The 16,705-nt window shown below is 41.9% G+C and overlaps 1 protein-coding gene across 2 annotated transcripts in view; it reads right to left on the bottom strand.

Moving 5' to 3' along the window:
- CTNND2 (catenin delta 2) overlaps nt 1-16,705 on the bottom strand; it is a gene marked incomplete at its 5' end in the record, with an annotated part of 962,722 nt that overhangs the window by 102,815 nt on the left and 843,202 nt on the right. Inside the window, 2 exons of one of the 2 annotated variants that reach the window (XM_081231804.1) lie at nt 5,072-5,222; nt 6,264-6,338. In XM_081231804.1, the coding sequence (XP_081087930.1) occupies nt 5,072-5,222; nt 6,264-6,338 (226 nt within the window). The remainder of the gene's footprint in view (nt 1-5,071; nt 5,223-6,263; nt 6,339-16,705) is intronic. The other variant, XM_081231805.1, reaches the window with a different exon arrangement.

Below are 16,705 nucleotides of genomic sequence, written 5' to 3' on the forward strand. Positions count from 1 at the left end.
ATGGCAGAGACATACACAGAACCATGGAAACAGCCCAAATGGAAAGACAAGGAGAGGCAGAGTATGTGACACTACTTTAGTGCTACTATCTTAAAAAAAATTTTTTTGAACAAATCAAAGAGGAAATCAAAAAATACCTTGAGATAAATGAAAACAAAAGCACAGTGATCCAAAACCTATGGGATGCAGCAAAAGCAGTTCTAAGAGGGAAGTTCATAGCAATACAATCTTACCTCAGGAAACAAGAAAAATCACAAATAAACAACCTAACCTTACACCTAAAGCAACTAGAGAAAGAAGAACAAACAAAACCCAAAACTAGTGAAGGAAAGAAATCATAAAGATCAGAGCAGAAATAAATGGCATAGAGACCAAGAAAACAATAGAAAAGATCAATGAAACTAAAGCCTGGATCTTTGAAAAGATAAACAAAACTGATAAACCTTTAGCAAGACTCATCAAGAAAAAAAGGGAGAGGACTCAAATCAATAAAGTTAGAAATGAAAAAGGAGAAGCTAAAATGGACACCATAGAAATACAAAGGATCATAAGAGACTACTACAAGCAACTATACACCAATAAAATGGACAGTCTGGAAGAAATGGACAAATTCTTAGAAAGGTACAATCTCCCAAGAATGAACCAGGAAGAAATAGAAAATATGAACAGACTGTCACAAGTACTGAAATTGAAACTGTGATTAAAAAATTCCCAACAAACAAAAGTCCAGGACCAGATGGTTTCACAGGTGAATTCTATCAAACATTTAGCGATGAGCTATTGCCTATCCTTCTGAAACTATTCCAAAAAATTGCAGAGGAAGGAATACTCCCAAACTCATTCTATGAGGCCACCATCACCCTGATACCAAAACCAGACAAAGATACCACAAAGAAAGAAAATTACAGGCCAATATCACTGATGAACATAGATGCAAAAATCTTCAACAAAATACTAGCAATCCAAATCCAACAATACATTAAAAGGGTCATACATCATGATCAAGTGGGACCATGTGTGCTACTACCTGAACCTCATTAGAGCTGATGGGGTGGACTGACTGTTGTTCAATAGCTTATTTGGACTTTTCCTTATCATGGAGTCCAAGGAAGATGAACCTTTCCTTAACCAGAGTTGTGGTAGCTGCCCCCCACCCCCCAATTAAAAGAATGATCTAAAGAAGAGATGTAGTTTAAACTGGACCCCAGTGATTGAAAATAACTGGATTCCTTCTGAAATTCTGAGTGTCTGCATACATCTAGTAAACTTTAGTAGGTTTTTGGATGATTTTCTTTATTAATATAAAATCCTTTTCTTTAGTTAGTGTTTTATGTCATTTGCTTACTTAATGTTTTGCTGATGTGGAGTTCATTATAAGATAAAGGCCAGACAGGAAAAAATTCAGTTATTCATTCAGCAAATATTGATGAATCCCTGGTATGGGTCAGGCATTGTTCTAGGTACACGAGCTACATCAGTAAACACACAAGGTGGAACTTCCTGCTCTTAGTGGGTTTACTTTCTAGTGTGGAGAGATGGACAAGAAACAAGATAAATAAATAATATGTTATATATTAGAGGGTGATTAGTACTGTGAAGATCAGTAAATCAGGACAGGGAATACAATTTTAAGAATGGGCACCAGAAAAGGTTGTATTGGGAAAGTAACACTTGAGTAAAGACCTGAGGGGGTGAGGATTGACCACATGGACATCTGCAGGAAGAGGAGTGCAGGCAGAGGAAACTGCATGTTCAAGGGCCCTGAGGCAGGCTTTTGGCTCAGGTCATAAAGGAACTGCAGTGAAGCAGTGGCCACAGAAAGGTTAATGCCAGTGAGGAAGAAGGTGAGGCTGGAGAGGGAACAGAGAACTGGATTGTATAGAGCCGTGTCTGCCTTGCAAAGACTTAACTTTACACTGAAAGAAATGCGGAGCTGATGGAAGGTTTTAAGTGGAGAAAAGACATGCTGTAAGGTTTTGATAGGACCACTCTGGCTGCTCCTTTGAGAGTAGATGGTAGGGGGTGAGCGTAGAAGCAGGGAGTTCTCAACCACTGCGCCACCAGGAAAGTGGCCATGGTAATAACGCAGGGGAGAGAGGATGGGATCTGGGGGGACAAGGCAATGAAGGTGAGGAGGGTCAGGTTATGGGAAAATGCAGAAGGAAGAGCAGAGTTGTTGATGGACTGACATGAGAGTAAAGAATCAAAGGGGACAGCAAGGTGCTTATACTGGACCACTGCAGGGACAGGTTGCCATGCGGAAGGCTGCAGAAGGATTGGTTTTGGAGGAAAAGACAAGGAACTCAGGTCTGGAGATGTTTTACTTGAGATGCCTGTCAGATATATGGTGCAGGTGGTGGACAGACTATTGGATACAGAGATGTGAGATTCATACCAGAGATATCTATCTGGGAGTTTTCAGAATATAAATGATCTTTACCACCAGGAAACCATACGAGGTCACCAAAGCTTTGACTGAGAGTTGATAGAAAAGTCCAAGTTTAATTTTGTCTTTGTTCTTGGTTCAAAATCGTTGCAGCTTTTTTTTTTTCAATATATAAAGTTCTGTAGAGCATTTTCTTATAAAGAACCACTACTTTGATACAATATTTAAAGCAAAAGAGTTAGCAAAGGTCACATTTCCTTTCTCCTAGATAGAATAGAAGAGTGTTTTTGGTTCAATTCTGCTTTTCTTCCCCAAGGAAAAAGTTATTGACTCCATAAAGCTTCTGGCTGAGATATTTTCACTCCTATTTTTTAACATTTGGTTCCCTTTCCTGTCTGGTGACATTTGATAGTAAAGGCTTAATTTAACATGGGCAATATGGACTTCCAAATGTTCCTGCCTCAGAGGCAGTTCTAGATAACTGGCTTCTCGGAAAGAAGAGGTGCCTTGAAGCTAGAAAACCAATCAATAGTTCCCTATTTTGTTATATTTTAATCCACCAAAAGAAATAAAACACCCAAATGCACAACACCTAGTAGTTCGTACCCAAGCAGTAGACTGATTAGCTATTGATTTTCCCTGCATTTTAGAGAGGAGCCCAGCTCTGTCCTGTCTAAAACACCTACGCAAGGAAAAGGAAAGTGAATCTGGAGAGGGCTAATAGTGTAGTTTAAATAGGTAACAGCCACCACCACCATTTAAATTAAATTCAAACTAAGTCTAATTATAAAATTGTGAGTTTATGTCATGCCTTATGATGTACTGCAAGCATAACAAATAATTGCATTTATTAGACACAGATTTGAAATCTGGTCCCTGTGAATAAATAAATGGCTTGGAGACCTGCAAATACTTTGGTATTTATTGGAGGATATGATGGGTATTGCAAAACGGCAGGAGAAAAATGGCTGGTTCCCAGGTCATGAAGGGCTTGGTATGCCACGTTCAGGAATTTGGATAGTGGAGGTAGACCGTTGTATCTATGCATAATTTGTATATGAGACTTGGACCCACGCCTGGTACTCCAACTGCCCCAGGAATGGAATCTTCCCCCTTTGCCCGCTCTCACCTGCTTTTCCCAAATCCCCCAGAAGCTGCATAACCGGAGCATTTGCCACGATGGGTGGTCCAGCTCCCTGCTGCCTGACCTCTGCTGATTCCTGCTACCTGTGGGCAAGCTTCCTGCTGCACTGATCAACCACCCCACCAGAGTCATCTCTTCGATCCCAGGAGGACAATGGTATGTGCAGAGGCTGTGCCTCTCCCCAGGGAAGGTCCCTGTGGTTTATCATTCTCCAAGCATCAGTCGATCTTGGCCTGGTTGGGCCTCCTCCCAGTTACAGAGGGAGGAACCAGAAGGTCTCTCCAGCCTGGGCTCCGACCACTCACTCTGCACCAGGCACACCAGGCCCTGAAAAGGCCTTGAACCCAACCGCCTGCTTCCAGATCCCCTTCTGGGAGGCTGTCTGCAGAGGCTGCTGCTTCAGCTTAGGTGCTCTGACCCCCAGAGAGCCACAGGGCCCTGTTTCACCTCCCTCAAGTTTCTGCTCAAATGTAACCTTCCCAACATCTCCTATTTTGACTTTGACCTCTCATTTAAAATCACAACCCCTTACACTAAGTGAAAGAAGCCAGACACAAAAGCTCACGTCTTGTGTGATTCCATTTATAGGAAATATCCAGAATAGGAAAATCCACAGAAAGCAGACTGGTGGCTGCCAGAGCTGGGAGGAAGGGGAATTGGGGGATGACTACCTAATGGGTACAGGGCTTTCCTTAGGGTGATGGAAATATTTTGGACCTTGACATAGGTGCTGGTTGTACGACATCATCAAAATGCTAAATGGTACATTTTAAAGTGGTTAATTGTATATTATGTAAATTTCACTTCACTGAAAAAAATCGCAACCTCACCAATTACATTGTGCCTGACCCAGCTCCATTTTCCCCCATAGAAAGTTTCTACCACACCGTGGGATTCATGTGTGTATTTTGTTGGCTGTACTTCTCCCCTCTTCAGAATGTAAACTCCACCAGGGCAAGGCTTCCTGGCTGCTTTGATATCATCTCTGGGCCTAGACCAGGCCTGGAACAAAGTAGGTCATGGACAAAAATTTGTTGAATAAATAGATCAATGTATGCCTCTTTAATGCTTCATTAATAAAAGAGCCTCCTTATTTCTTGAACACCAAACTAAAGGGAGATTATTCTTTAAAAATAGGATTAAAGAGCCAGTATCGTCTAATCCAAAGTAAATTTTAACATAGAGAGAGGAAGAAAAGTGGCCTGTATCCCATTAGAATTCCAGTTCACAACGTGGAAAGCAAACAAACAGCCTGACAAGGATTTAGAGGATAAGGACGATGGTATCCAGTGCTGAGCACTGTGGTCATTTTTAATTTGCAAAGATTAGAAATGTCAACAAACATCACATTTTCCTCTAAATTCTAAAAGATAAATGAGCGCACTGATTTCCGCTAGAAGGAGAGCCGGAAAAGCAAGGCCTCTAACACATGCTCTGTTTCTGTACATGCATATACGTCCTGCACATGGATTCAACCACAAGAAGTACACTGTACTTCAATTAAAAACAAATGCAGACACTGTGAATCGGAGGGAACTTACCAATGAGCTCCTTATTCCTGACGTCCAAGGCCATGTTCCGGAGTGCCGTGGCCACTGCGCACACCACTCGGTCATTGTCTATCCGCAGCAGCTCCACAAGGATGGGCAGGCCTTTCTCTTTCCGGACAGCAGCTCGGATATATACCGACCACTGCAAATGAGGGGAAGCAAAGACATTAGGAGCTGGGGTGGAACCCCTACAGGCAAACAGCACATGTGGGTTTTCACACTGCCGTCTACAGGTGCCAAGAAGGTTGGATGATCAAGACCTCACTGTGGAATGGGTTGAGGGTGTTGGACATGTATTTAAGCATTTTAACTTTATTTTTGTCTCCAACATAGGATAAAGGTTTCAGCTTTCATCAGTTAACCACTCTTCATTTCGCTGGTGCCAGCTTTCTCAGCCCCTGAGTTAGGAAGCCATTTGTGTGGTGTCTCTACTTGGTACTTTAAGATATGGAGGTTTGGGACAGGAAGGGCTGGCTATTGACATTAACAGGAATAAATTTTAAAAATCCTGGGAAGAGTAGAAAACTATAAAAGGTAGAGTACAGGTCACTTTTTAAAAAGAGACTTGAATTTCGAGGTGGGGCAGAGAGATAAGTCACAGAAAGTACTGTCAATTAAGTTGTTTGCTGAATATTTAGGAGGAAATAAGTCAGAAAATGGTAGGGGTGAGGAGAAGTAAATATGACATCGAAGATGGAGGGTGAAAATTGTAAAATTTAAAAAGTCGAAATATATAATATTATACCTAGGGCCATAATTCAATGTCTAATTTATAAAGTAAGCATACAATTTGTTTTGGGTTGGCAGTCGTTGGCTTTAGTGGAACACACCTAAGGCTCTTTATAGAAATGTACTTGCAGTATCAGGACCATAAAGTATTCAGATTCATTTAATGGAATACAGGTAGGCTCAGGTTTTCCAGACATCTGCATATGTACACTTTATACTCCTGTACAGTGTTCCAGAGAAAAGCATGCACCATAAAAATCAACCAATATAAGGGTTTACTCTGTTGCAATTTCAGTTATGATCTAAGAGAATTAAATTCATAACATGAGGTTCTGGATTCTGTGGCAGAGTCCTCCTGGGGACAACCAAAGGTGGACAAAGCTCCCACCCCTCCCCGCCAGGTCCCTCCACCCCCTTTCCCCTTTGGGGCAGGCACCCCAGAGCTGGCTCTCACCTGTGGCAGGCAGGGAGCCCCCTCTGGCAGTGAACGTAGGGCATATGCCATGCCTGCCACATCCTCAGCCCAGCCCTGCATGAAATATGAGATTAAAAAAACACACAACTTCATCCTGTCCTATGTTAGAGAAGTCACATTCACATAGTTTCTTATCACCATCAACTCAGACCGAGTGCTTTTCTCCTGCCCCTACTCTGTGCCTCAAGCTCTATGAAGCCTGAGGGAGTGGGGACGCTCATGGAATTCACTAGAGCATCTCTTGATTACAATTAACTATTTCATAGGCCCAACCTCAGGGAGCAAAGAAATGGATGGTCAGAAAGTCTTAGACATGGAAAAAGCTTCAGGTTTGGCAGCTGCTTATTGAAATTTGGCTGTGAGGATGGGATATCCCTTCCAAGGGAAGGCGTTTCATGAAGACAGTTCAAAACCTCTGTCATGTCCACAGGAAATGTCATTTGCAATTTGACATGTGCTGAGACATGATTTTCATCTACTTCCTCCCCTGCTTGTGAACCTTTTTGTCTCCAGGGCCCAGAAAAGACTAGACACCTGGGCTTCTGCAGCCCATTCATTGTTGGGTTCTTCCTTAAGACTAAGGGGAGAAGCTAATGGAAAAGAAACTAATGGAAGAAAATAGAAATCAGGGTGGGGGGTGGTCAACATTCCCATATTGTAAGCTAAACATCAACAATATATTTGAACACTGGGGAGATATTCTGGGCCTTTTGAGAGACCAGATGGGATGTTTTGGGAATTCGGGCAGGCTGAAGCATGGGCCCAAAGATGACCTCTTTCCCAGAGCCACCTCTTCCCAGACCCCGGATGCTGGCTTGTGCATTAGTGATCTCTTCTAATCCCCCAAACTCCTGGGAGAGTGACATTACTGTTCTTGTTTTATAGATGAGAAAATCTAGACACAAAGATTTTAAACAACCTGCCCACAGGTGTCACCTGTGCCCTTGGCCCCAAGTCTTCTTCCTCTATCTGCTCTGTGATGCTGACAATACTCTCTTCTCTGCCATTATCTCATTCTCTCTTGCCTACACCTCTGGGCTTGGTCTCCCAGAAACTGCCTTCCAAACATTGAGAGGGGAGAACCTGACTATATATGAAATGAACCAAAAAAGGTGGGCTATAGCTTAACTTTTTCTTCCTTAGAAGTCTAGCTATTATATCCCTTCATGTTGGATGGAAAGATGATTTGGTGTTTGGAAAATGACAGTCCTTCAGCTTTGCTGAAGACTGATTTGAGAGTCGCCAAAAATGGCTATGCATGGCCAAAAATGTGTATGAGTTGTAGATACATCTTTTTGGTATGAGAAAATGGTCAACAGTGATAGGTTCTAAGTGAAAAGGGAAAATCAGACAATGGATTTGATCTTGTTATCAATATACAGAAAATAACCTTTATTTTGAAACTTTTAGTTGTGTGTGTGTGTTTGTGAGTGTATGGAAAATCCCCATTATTAGCTCAGTATATGACAATTCAGATTGAATTATTTACATTTCATTCAAAAGATTATGCAAGTTTCTAAAGTTTTCTTAACATGCAAGGATAGTGATGCTTTTTAAGTAGCAGCTGAGCAGTCTTGGAATAGGTCATGTATAACCCACATGTGAACCTATATGTAACCCAACAAGAAGGAGTAAAGACAGCACAGAGGTGGAAAGAGAGAAAGACATGACACAGTACTGGGGAGATGAGGAATATTTCCCAAGTGCACTCAACACAGAAGTGCGAGGCTCATACAGAGTTTTTCCAAAAGAGAAGTGAGTTACCTTGGACAGCACTGCAGCCCCTGGGGTTAGCGACGTGTATGAGTTGCCAAGAGTTTTGTAATTGAAACAAAAGAAGTATAACTGGCATGAAAGTAGATGAACAAGAGAAATAAGTGTAGCTTAACTCATTGTGGTTGAGGTGGAAATCTTTGGACAGAACTTGACTTTTTGCAAACAGAAAGAGAGTGTCATACAATGAGCCCACCAGTGAGAAGGGAAGGGACAAAGCCGGTAGACCAGGATGGCTTTGAGAAGAATGGTCCATGAGCTGAAGAGAGGATCCTTGATGATTCAAAAGGAGGAGAAGGAACAGGAGGGGGAGGATGAGAAAGAAGAGATGGAGGAGGAGGAGGAGAAGAAGAGGCGGGGAGGAGGAGAAGAGGGGAGGGGGAATGTGGAGAAGAGGGGAGGGGGGAAAGAGGAGAAGAGGGGAGGGGGAGGAGGAGAAGAGGGGAGGGGGGAAGGAGGAGAAGAGGGGAGGGGGAGGAGGAGAAGAGGGGAGGGGGAGGAGGAGAAGAGGGGAGGGGGGATGAGGAGAAGAGGGTAGGGGGGATGAGGAGAAGGGGGGAGGGGGAGGAGGAGAAGAGGGGAGGGGGGAGGAGGAGAAGAGGGTAGGGGGGATGAGGAGAAGAGGGTAGGGGGGATGAGGAGAAGGGGGGAGGGGGAGGAGGAGAAGAGGGGAGGGGGGAGGAGGAGAAGAGGGGAGGGGGAGGAGGAGAAGAGGGGAGGGGGAGAAGAGGGGAGAGGGAGGAGGAGAAGAGGGGAGGGGGAGGAGGAGAAGAGGGGAGGGGGAGGAGGAGAGGGGAGGGGGGATGAGGAGAAGAGGGGAGGGGGGATGAGGAGAAGGGGGAGGGGGAGGAGGAGAAGAGGGGAGGGGGGAGGAGGAGAAGAGGGGAGGGGGGAGGAGGAAGCTCTGGTCCAGGAGAAAACAGCACAGAAACAGGACCCAAATTGTTCCTGGAGAGATGCTTTCCCAATGAGGACCTCCGGAGAGTTATGATCCCTCAAAATAATCTCAGCTAAGACACACCTGACACTTAGACCTGTGCTAACTCATTTAGTCCTCATCTCAACCCTACGTGGTGGGCACTACTGTTACTCGCATTAGACAGATGAGGAAAGGTCACACATTGTAGATGCTCAGCCAGGTCTTGAACCCAGGGAGCAGTGCCCCAGAGTTGGTGTGACTGACCACCACTCTCATGTGCTTCTCAGAAACACAGGATAAGTTAGACAATCTGCACTCACAGTTGATCTGATCCCTTACAAATTCACCAGTTCACTTTGGTATAACAACTCATGTTATTATTTTAGTCTTCCAATAACCCATCTGGCACTCCTCTAAACTCCCGAGTTAAAGAGCCTTCTAGTACTGTCAATGGAGCTCCTGGACGTTTCAATCTGTTCTTGAGAACTACCTGCCAGGATTGAGCAAATCTGAGAAAAGTAGTCACGTATAATTGGAACGACAATGAGAAAGGCCTTGTGTCAGGAAAGGATGTCTTCTCTTTGCATGTGATGGGACAACAGTTTGAAATAATAAATGCTGGTTCTTCTCCTCCTTGCCCATGGCAGAGGCTCCACCACGATTTGGTCCAATGAGGTGATGTCAGGACGGGACAGGTAACAAAGCAGCAGACAGTTAGTGTTTAAGGGTAGAAAGCACAGATGCCGGTGAAAGATGAGATAGACTTGAAAGGGAATGAGAATAGACAGAAAATATTATGACCCCTCCTCGGATCCCACACAGAGTTTCCTAGCAGGGGAGAGAAAGGATCCAGGTTGGGGAGGAAGCAAGAGATGTAAAAGTGTCTTTGGGGGCTGCCACCTGAAGTGTCCCTGGATAGGTCCTCCTCAGTGTGTGAGAGGCTGGTGATAAAACCCCCTGGGAGATAGAAGAGCAGAAAGTCGACAGAAACTCTGTTGTCCTTCCTGGACCTCAGTGCTGGTTGCACAAGACTCAGGAAGTCCCGCCATGAACCATCACGGAGCAGGGGCCACACAGTAGGAATGGCAACAGGACTTGCTGGGCAGAAGAGGGTTCCTGTGGCCCCAGTGTGGCACGGGGTAGCCCCTGAGTGTTTCTGTGGTCTTGAGTGGGTGGGCTGTGTACGTTAGCCAGGGAAAAAGGCTAAGGATCCAGGGCTGCAGAAGGGTTAGTTGGCCAGGAGGTTGGGATGCATCAGAATGGCAGGCGTGGACTGTGTCTGCATCTCAAGGAAGCTCAACAGTGGGGAAGGCAGGTGTGGGCCAGGAGAGCACCTTGGACCAGAAACGGTCTAATCTCCAATTGCCCTGTCCCAGCTGGGAAACCAATAGGACAAGGAGGCTTGTCCTGGGCAAGAGGCAGCATAGGAGAGAAATGATTCCAGACGGAAATGAATACCCAATCTCCATCCCCCACAGGGATACGAATGCCTGTATGACCCCCAAGTTTAGCAGCAACCACAGGGGGGCAGGAGAAGATGAAGGCAGACAAGCATAAATGTGGCCAAGTGTTAAACCTTGGGGGACTGGGAAATAGATGAATTTGATTGAGTTTGCTAGAAGTGTCTAGATTATGTTATTTTTTTCTTTTTTTCCTTTTTTGCATTAGGCAAAATGAGGGCTCCAGGTGACTTTCAAAAGAGAACATTTCTGGTTGTTGGTCTGCACTCTCTTTCTGCTTCTCACTAGCGGATGATGACCCTAAGAGTAGCCTTGGAAGATCACATCTTTACCACACCTTGAAGATGGCAGAACAGCTGTCAGCCTGGGTGAAATAATTCATGGAGTGGAGCTTCCCTCCTCATGCACCTTCCCTTACCTGTTACACCAGAGAAAATAGCTTCTACCTCCCATATCATTTGAGCCCTGGCATATTTGAGGGTCTCTTTGTTACAGCAGCTAGAATTTCTCTAACTAATGAGATGTGCTGGTGTGTTAAAATGAACTGTAATCCTTGACTCCTAACCCTAGGTTTTAACTAGTGATGTTGGAAGTGGGGTTCCTCATCCCTGACCTCTTCCTTGTAAAGATGACCCCTGGGACACCCTTGTGCCCTGTGTGTGTGTGTATATATGTGTGTGTGTATATATATATGTGTGTGTGTATATATATGTATGTATACACCCTTGTGTATATACTCCTATTATAGCATCTATCATGTTTTTTCTGGCCTTTTTGTTTACATGTTTATTACCAGTACCTGAGGGAAGTTACCAAGTCACATTCATCGCTTTATGTCATCTGTCTTCTAATTACTGGCTCACAGCTGGGGAATAAAAACGTTTAACTGGTGAACGAAAATGTCAGGTTGATTTCTAGTACCACATGTGTATTACTTAAGAACAGCATTCTCCACTGAAAGGCACTAGATAGAAAGGATCAAAGCCACTGCAATTAGTTGGATCTGCAAGTTCCATCCACTTCCACAAAAGTGTAATCAGGGTTTGAAGAGATTGTATATTTCTTTGGGAGTCTCTCCTAAAGCCAAACTCATCCCTCAATTCTGTGTGTGGGAACAGAACTTTTGATGCAGGGCTTCTGAATATTTGCCTGCCCTCAGTGCTGGAGGAACACAATACTGAGTGGCATGTCCTGGGCCACCACAGCTCTGATCATGCAGGGACAGTTAAAATGAAGTTTCCACATTAGAATTCCTCTGTGTCCCCACTGCTCAGGTAATTAACCATGCCGGATTCCAGGGTAGCCCATGTCTTAAACTGGGCTCAGAAAGGATTTCTTCTACAGACAGTTTTACAGCTGCTCTAGGAATCCTGGGAATTTCCTATAGAAACAGGTTGTACCTGCTAGATACCAAACCAAAATCAACTTTATACATTATTAGGCCCAAGAGGTTTAAAGATGCTGCCTCACTGTCTTCTCACTAACATAATTGCTGGTGAAAAATCAGCTGTCATCCTTATTTTTGTATGGAACATATCTTTTGTCCTCTGGTTGCTTTTAAGATTTTCTCTTTATTACTGATTTTGAGCCATTTGTTTATGAAGCACCTTGGTATAGTTTCATCATGTTTCTTGGGCTTGGGGTTCCTTGAGGTGCTTGGATATGTGAGTTTGTGGTTTTCATTAAATTTGAAAAATTTGGAACCATTTGGAAGATTTTCAACCGTTATTTCTTCAAATATATTTTTCTGTTTTCTTTCTCCTTTCTCTCTGCTCTCCTCTGGGAATTCTAATGGCACATATATTAGGCCACTTGAGGCTCACTGATGATCTGTGAAGGGTTTTTTTAATCTCTCTGCATTTCACCTTGTATAGTTTCCACTGCCATCTTTAAACTCATTAATCTTTCTTCAGCAATGTCTAACCTGCTGTTAATCCCATTCCATGTGTTTTTTTTTTTTTTTCATTTCAGACAGTTTATTTTCAACTCTAGACATTTTATTTGGGCCTTTTATATATTTTCCACGACTCTAATGAACTTTTTGAACACATGTAGTAGAGTTACAATAACTGCTTGCCTGCTATTTTTAACATCTTTGTTGGCTCTGAATTGGTTTTGTACGGTTGATTTTTCTCCTCATTATGAATCACATTTTCCTGTTTATTTGCTTGTAGGGTTATTTTCAATTGGATGCCAGACATTATTAATTTTAATGCAATGGGTGTTGGATATTTTTGTATTCCTATAGGTATTTTTAAACTTTATTCAAGGATGCAGTTAATTTACTTGGAAACTATTGATTCTTCTGGGTCTTTCTTTTAAGATTTGATAGGAAAGACTAGAGCATATTTAGTCCAGGGCTAATTATACCTCAATACTGAGGCAAGACCCTGAGCGTATTCTTCCCAGTGATCCATGAATTATGAGGATTTCCTGTCTGGCTCTTGGAAATGCACATTATGCCCATTCCTGTGTAAATGCCAAGTTTCATTCTGTCTAATCATTTCAGGAGGTTGTTTCTTCAGCCTTGGGTATTTCTCTCACATGCATGCACTGAGAGATCTCTGCTGAATATTTGAGGGGAATCCTCTGCATATTTCTAGGGTTCTTTCTATGTGTGGCTTTCTCCTCTTTGGTGCTCTGTCTTATGAGCTCTAGTCACCTTGGTCTCCCTAGATACTCAGTTCCATCTCCTTAGCTCAGAGAGTCTGCTGAGCTCCTCCTGTGTTCCTAATCTTTGTGCTGTGGTCTGGAAACTCTCTCAAGACAGTGAGTTGGGACAATCATAGGGCTCACCTTGTTTATTTCCTGTTTCTCAGAGATCAGTTTCTTCATTGACTAATGCTTAGTGTTATAACAGCCACTGTTTCATATATTTCTCTGGTTTGTTGCTGTTGTGGTTGTTATTATTACTACTTAAAGGAACTTGGTGCTCCATCTTGGCATCTTGGGTGGAAGTGGAAATCCCTCAGCTTTAGCTGTTTCTACAGTTTCTGAATGTAATTCTGTAACTTAGCACTTTGTTATTCAATGACGATGGTGAAAGTAGAGCCAAACTATCCAAAACCGGGTTTACTCTCTAGTCAGCTTGGATGCATGTGGCATTTCTAATACAGGTGCAGCCCTCGGGATCAGTACTACTTACTGGCGTCTTAGAAGAAACCACTGAATATTGTGTGATTAGAACCAATGACCTGGTGGTGACCCTGGCTCCTCTCCATCTCCTCCTGAGGTTGGGCCCATCCTCATTCTGCCTCAGGCTGGGCATCAGGCCCAACTCAATGTGTTGTCTCTAGGAGCCTGCTGATTGGGCCGAGTCCTGAGATAACCTCTGTGTTTATTTTGGCCCCATTTCTAACCCATTAGGCATGATGCTTCATGTCCCATTTTCATCATGATCTTTCACCACCCTGTTTCTTTTCATTTAAACCTTATGCTTTACATCACACTGCTAACTAGGACAAAGACCTTTGTCTTAGATGTTAAACCATGATTTATACTTTTATTTCTTGCACTCCACTCATCTGTCCTGGTTTACTTTTAATGATACACTAATTGCTAAGCTACACTAAATTCAATGCCTTCAAAGCATTGCCCCTGTCCTTAGGAACAAGTCTCAAATTTCCCAGTTCTCTTATTTTTTATTAATTTGTGCCACATGGCCAGAGATTCTGTTTCCTTCTCAGTAAAGCTGCATTGCTATCATGTTACTTCATTAAATATTAACAGATTAATATCCAAGTTTCTCTTTATTCCATCTTACTTTAAACATAAATGGACAACTAATAGACTCTCTGAGAATAGTCACATTTTAGGGAGAAAACTGACCATACAAAGATATCTAAAATGTTTGACTTAATAGCAAGTACAGATATATTTCTACAGTTCTAATTCTGAGTTTTCAGAGAGTTCAGTTACAATAAAAATAAGCCATAAATGGGAGTTGAAAGAGCATTCATTCACATTTTGGAACTCCTCAAACTACTATAACTGGCTGTTTTAATATTCTGTGACAAACAAAATCATTTCACTGTAAATGAGAAAAACGTAACCGAAGTCCATGTTAGCTAATAAAAACACTTCACTTGCTTCTGCCATTATGTTTTTCTGATGCTTGTAAACCAAGTAATGAGTGTTTTAAAGTTTAAAAAGTATTTGGACCATCATGAAGATCTAGCTTGCTAGTCAATTTGTCACAGAAAAAGAGTGTGCACGATCTCCCCATAAAGAGAAGTTATTGTTTCAGATGATGAGGTCTATAAAAAGCTCTCTCCATGCAAAATTCTGGTGTTTTACCTTCACATTTCTGCTTTTGTTTGGGCCATAAACGTTAAGGACACTTTAAAAAACGCCACTAAATTTCAACAGTTGCTATAAAAACACATTCTTAGAACCCTAGCTTTTAGATGGTAATGCTGTCTGCATGAAATTTGATGCTGTTTCTGTGTCTTCAGTCAATCTTTTAATTGCTCAGTATTATTTATTTATTTTTTTTACTTAAATCAAGCTTTTTTAAAGTAAGGATTTCTTTGTTTGGTTTTGGTACAATTTATTCTCGATCTTTAAAAAACTGTAACTATTTATCAGTGTTTGGCTTAATGACAATCTTCTCAAATCATTCCTATAGATTATCTGTCTTCCCTTCCCACATATTTCCTTACCATTTAATACGGTATATTAATAAATTATTACAAAAGATGATGATAACATGATTGACCTTTATGCATACTTATGTATTTGTATTTTGATAAGAAAATTCTTATATAAGTATGTATATTTATAACTATGCACAAATATGTCCTAACGACCCTTTACCCTGCTTGAGGACTATCCAATTTGTCTAGAGTTATCAGGGAAGCCAGTGTTTCCTATAAGTAAGGTTGACATCCTGAGACTCAAAATTCTACTTAACCATTGGGATAAAAGTCTTTCTAAAATGCTTTCTGTCTTCTAAAGTTACTAGTAATAATTAAACATTTTCTGATAACAGAGGGTCAGCATTATGACCATCCACGATTAGAATAAATGAAACAGCTGAAACCTTGAATGGCCTCTGACATTTTTTTCTTTCTTGCATCTTTGTATTTACTTCTTCTAACTCTTCTATCTTTTCACTTTGCTGTCAGGGTATCTACTGTACCTTCTTAAGGCAGATCTGTGTGCCTGCTTACAAGAGTTACTCCTTGTATTTTTTAATTTGTTGCTTGAAATCTGATGAGGGCTGGGAAATCCGAGAGTCATAGTTGTTAAACTTTGTCTAAAGTACAGAACAGCTTTTGTGATGTTGATTTCAGCTGTTCCAGAACATTCTGCCTCTTTCTCAGTGGTCTCTATTAGTAATGGAAAAATTTACCAAATCAGTGCATCTGGATATGTGGGGATAAATGTCATACTGGGGATAACTGTGCTGAAGTAATGTTCAGGGTTATGAAATGAAAACAGTCAGCAAGATGTTATTGCTAGAAAATACTGAGAATTTTTATCAGACTTCTTCCATAATTCTCATTATATAACCCAAAGTAGGAGAGAATATTTGAATATCAAAATAGTATAAATCAGTATAAAATAAATTAGTATAAAGTAGTATAAACTATAAACTTATTGTTTTATTACTCTAAACACCTAAAGACCCAGACATATCTCAGCAGCTTGCCCAGCTGACCTGGCTACCTTTAGATACAGAGCCTGTGTCTTTAATTACCCATTTAAACCATAAGTCCAACACTGCAGCAGGAATTGCGGAACTGGGCAATGATATCAAAATCTGCATCCTGAAAAGCACTGATGAGTCTGGAAACTGGAATGAAAATAGTTCTCCCAAAACTCCTCCTTTCTATCAATTTTAGATTGTACTGACTACATATTCCCATCTGAATCGAAGGACCAAATAAAGAATCATAAAGTGTGACCATTTGAAGATGGTCTGGCCACAATATGTGCTATTAACTGCTTAGTGACCGATAGATGTTTATAAATATAAAAGACAGCTGTCCACAAGAAAGACATCTGGACATAGACACGAGTTCAGTTAAAAGTTTGTGTTTGAGCATTAGTGCTCAGCCAAGCATAGGACTGAGCAGTGGGGTACAAAGAAATAAATGGAATGGATTTCTGCCCTTAGAAGCCTTATAGACCAGATTGTCTTCTAGAGGATATTCTTAGTAACTCAACAAGGACTCACATGAATAAATGAATGATTGGTGACACTGATCCTTGAATGTGGTGTTGAGATGTGGTACAGTCTTGGTATGTAACATGTCATTTTTCTC

This window comes from Mesoplodon bidens (genome assembly GCF_964165515.1).
Source record: "Mesoplodon bidens genome assembly, chromosome: 4".
Taxonomy (NCBI): domain Eukaryota; kingdom Metazoa; phylum Chordata; class Mammalia; order Artiodactyla; family Ziphiidae; genus Mesoplodon; species Mesoplodon bidens.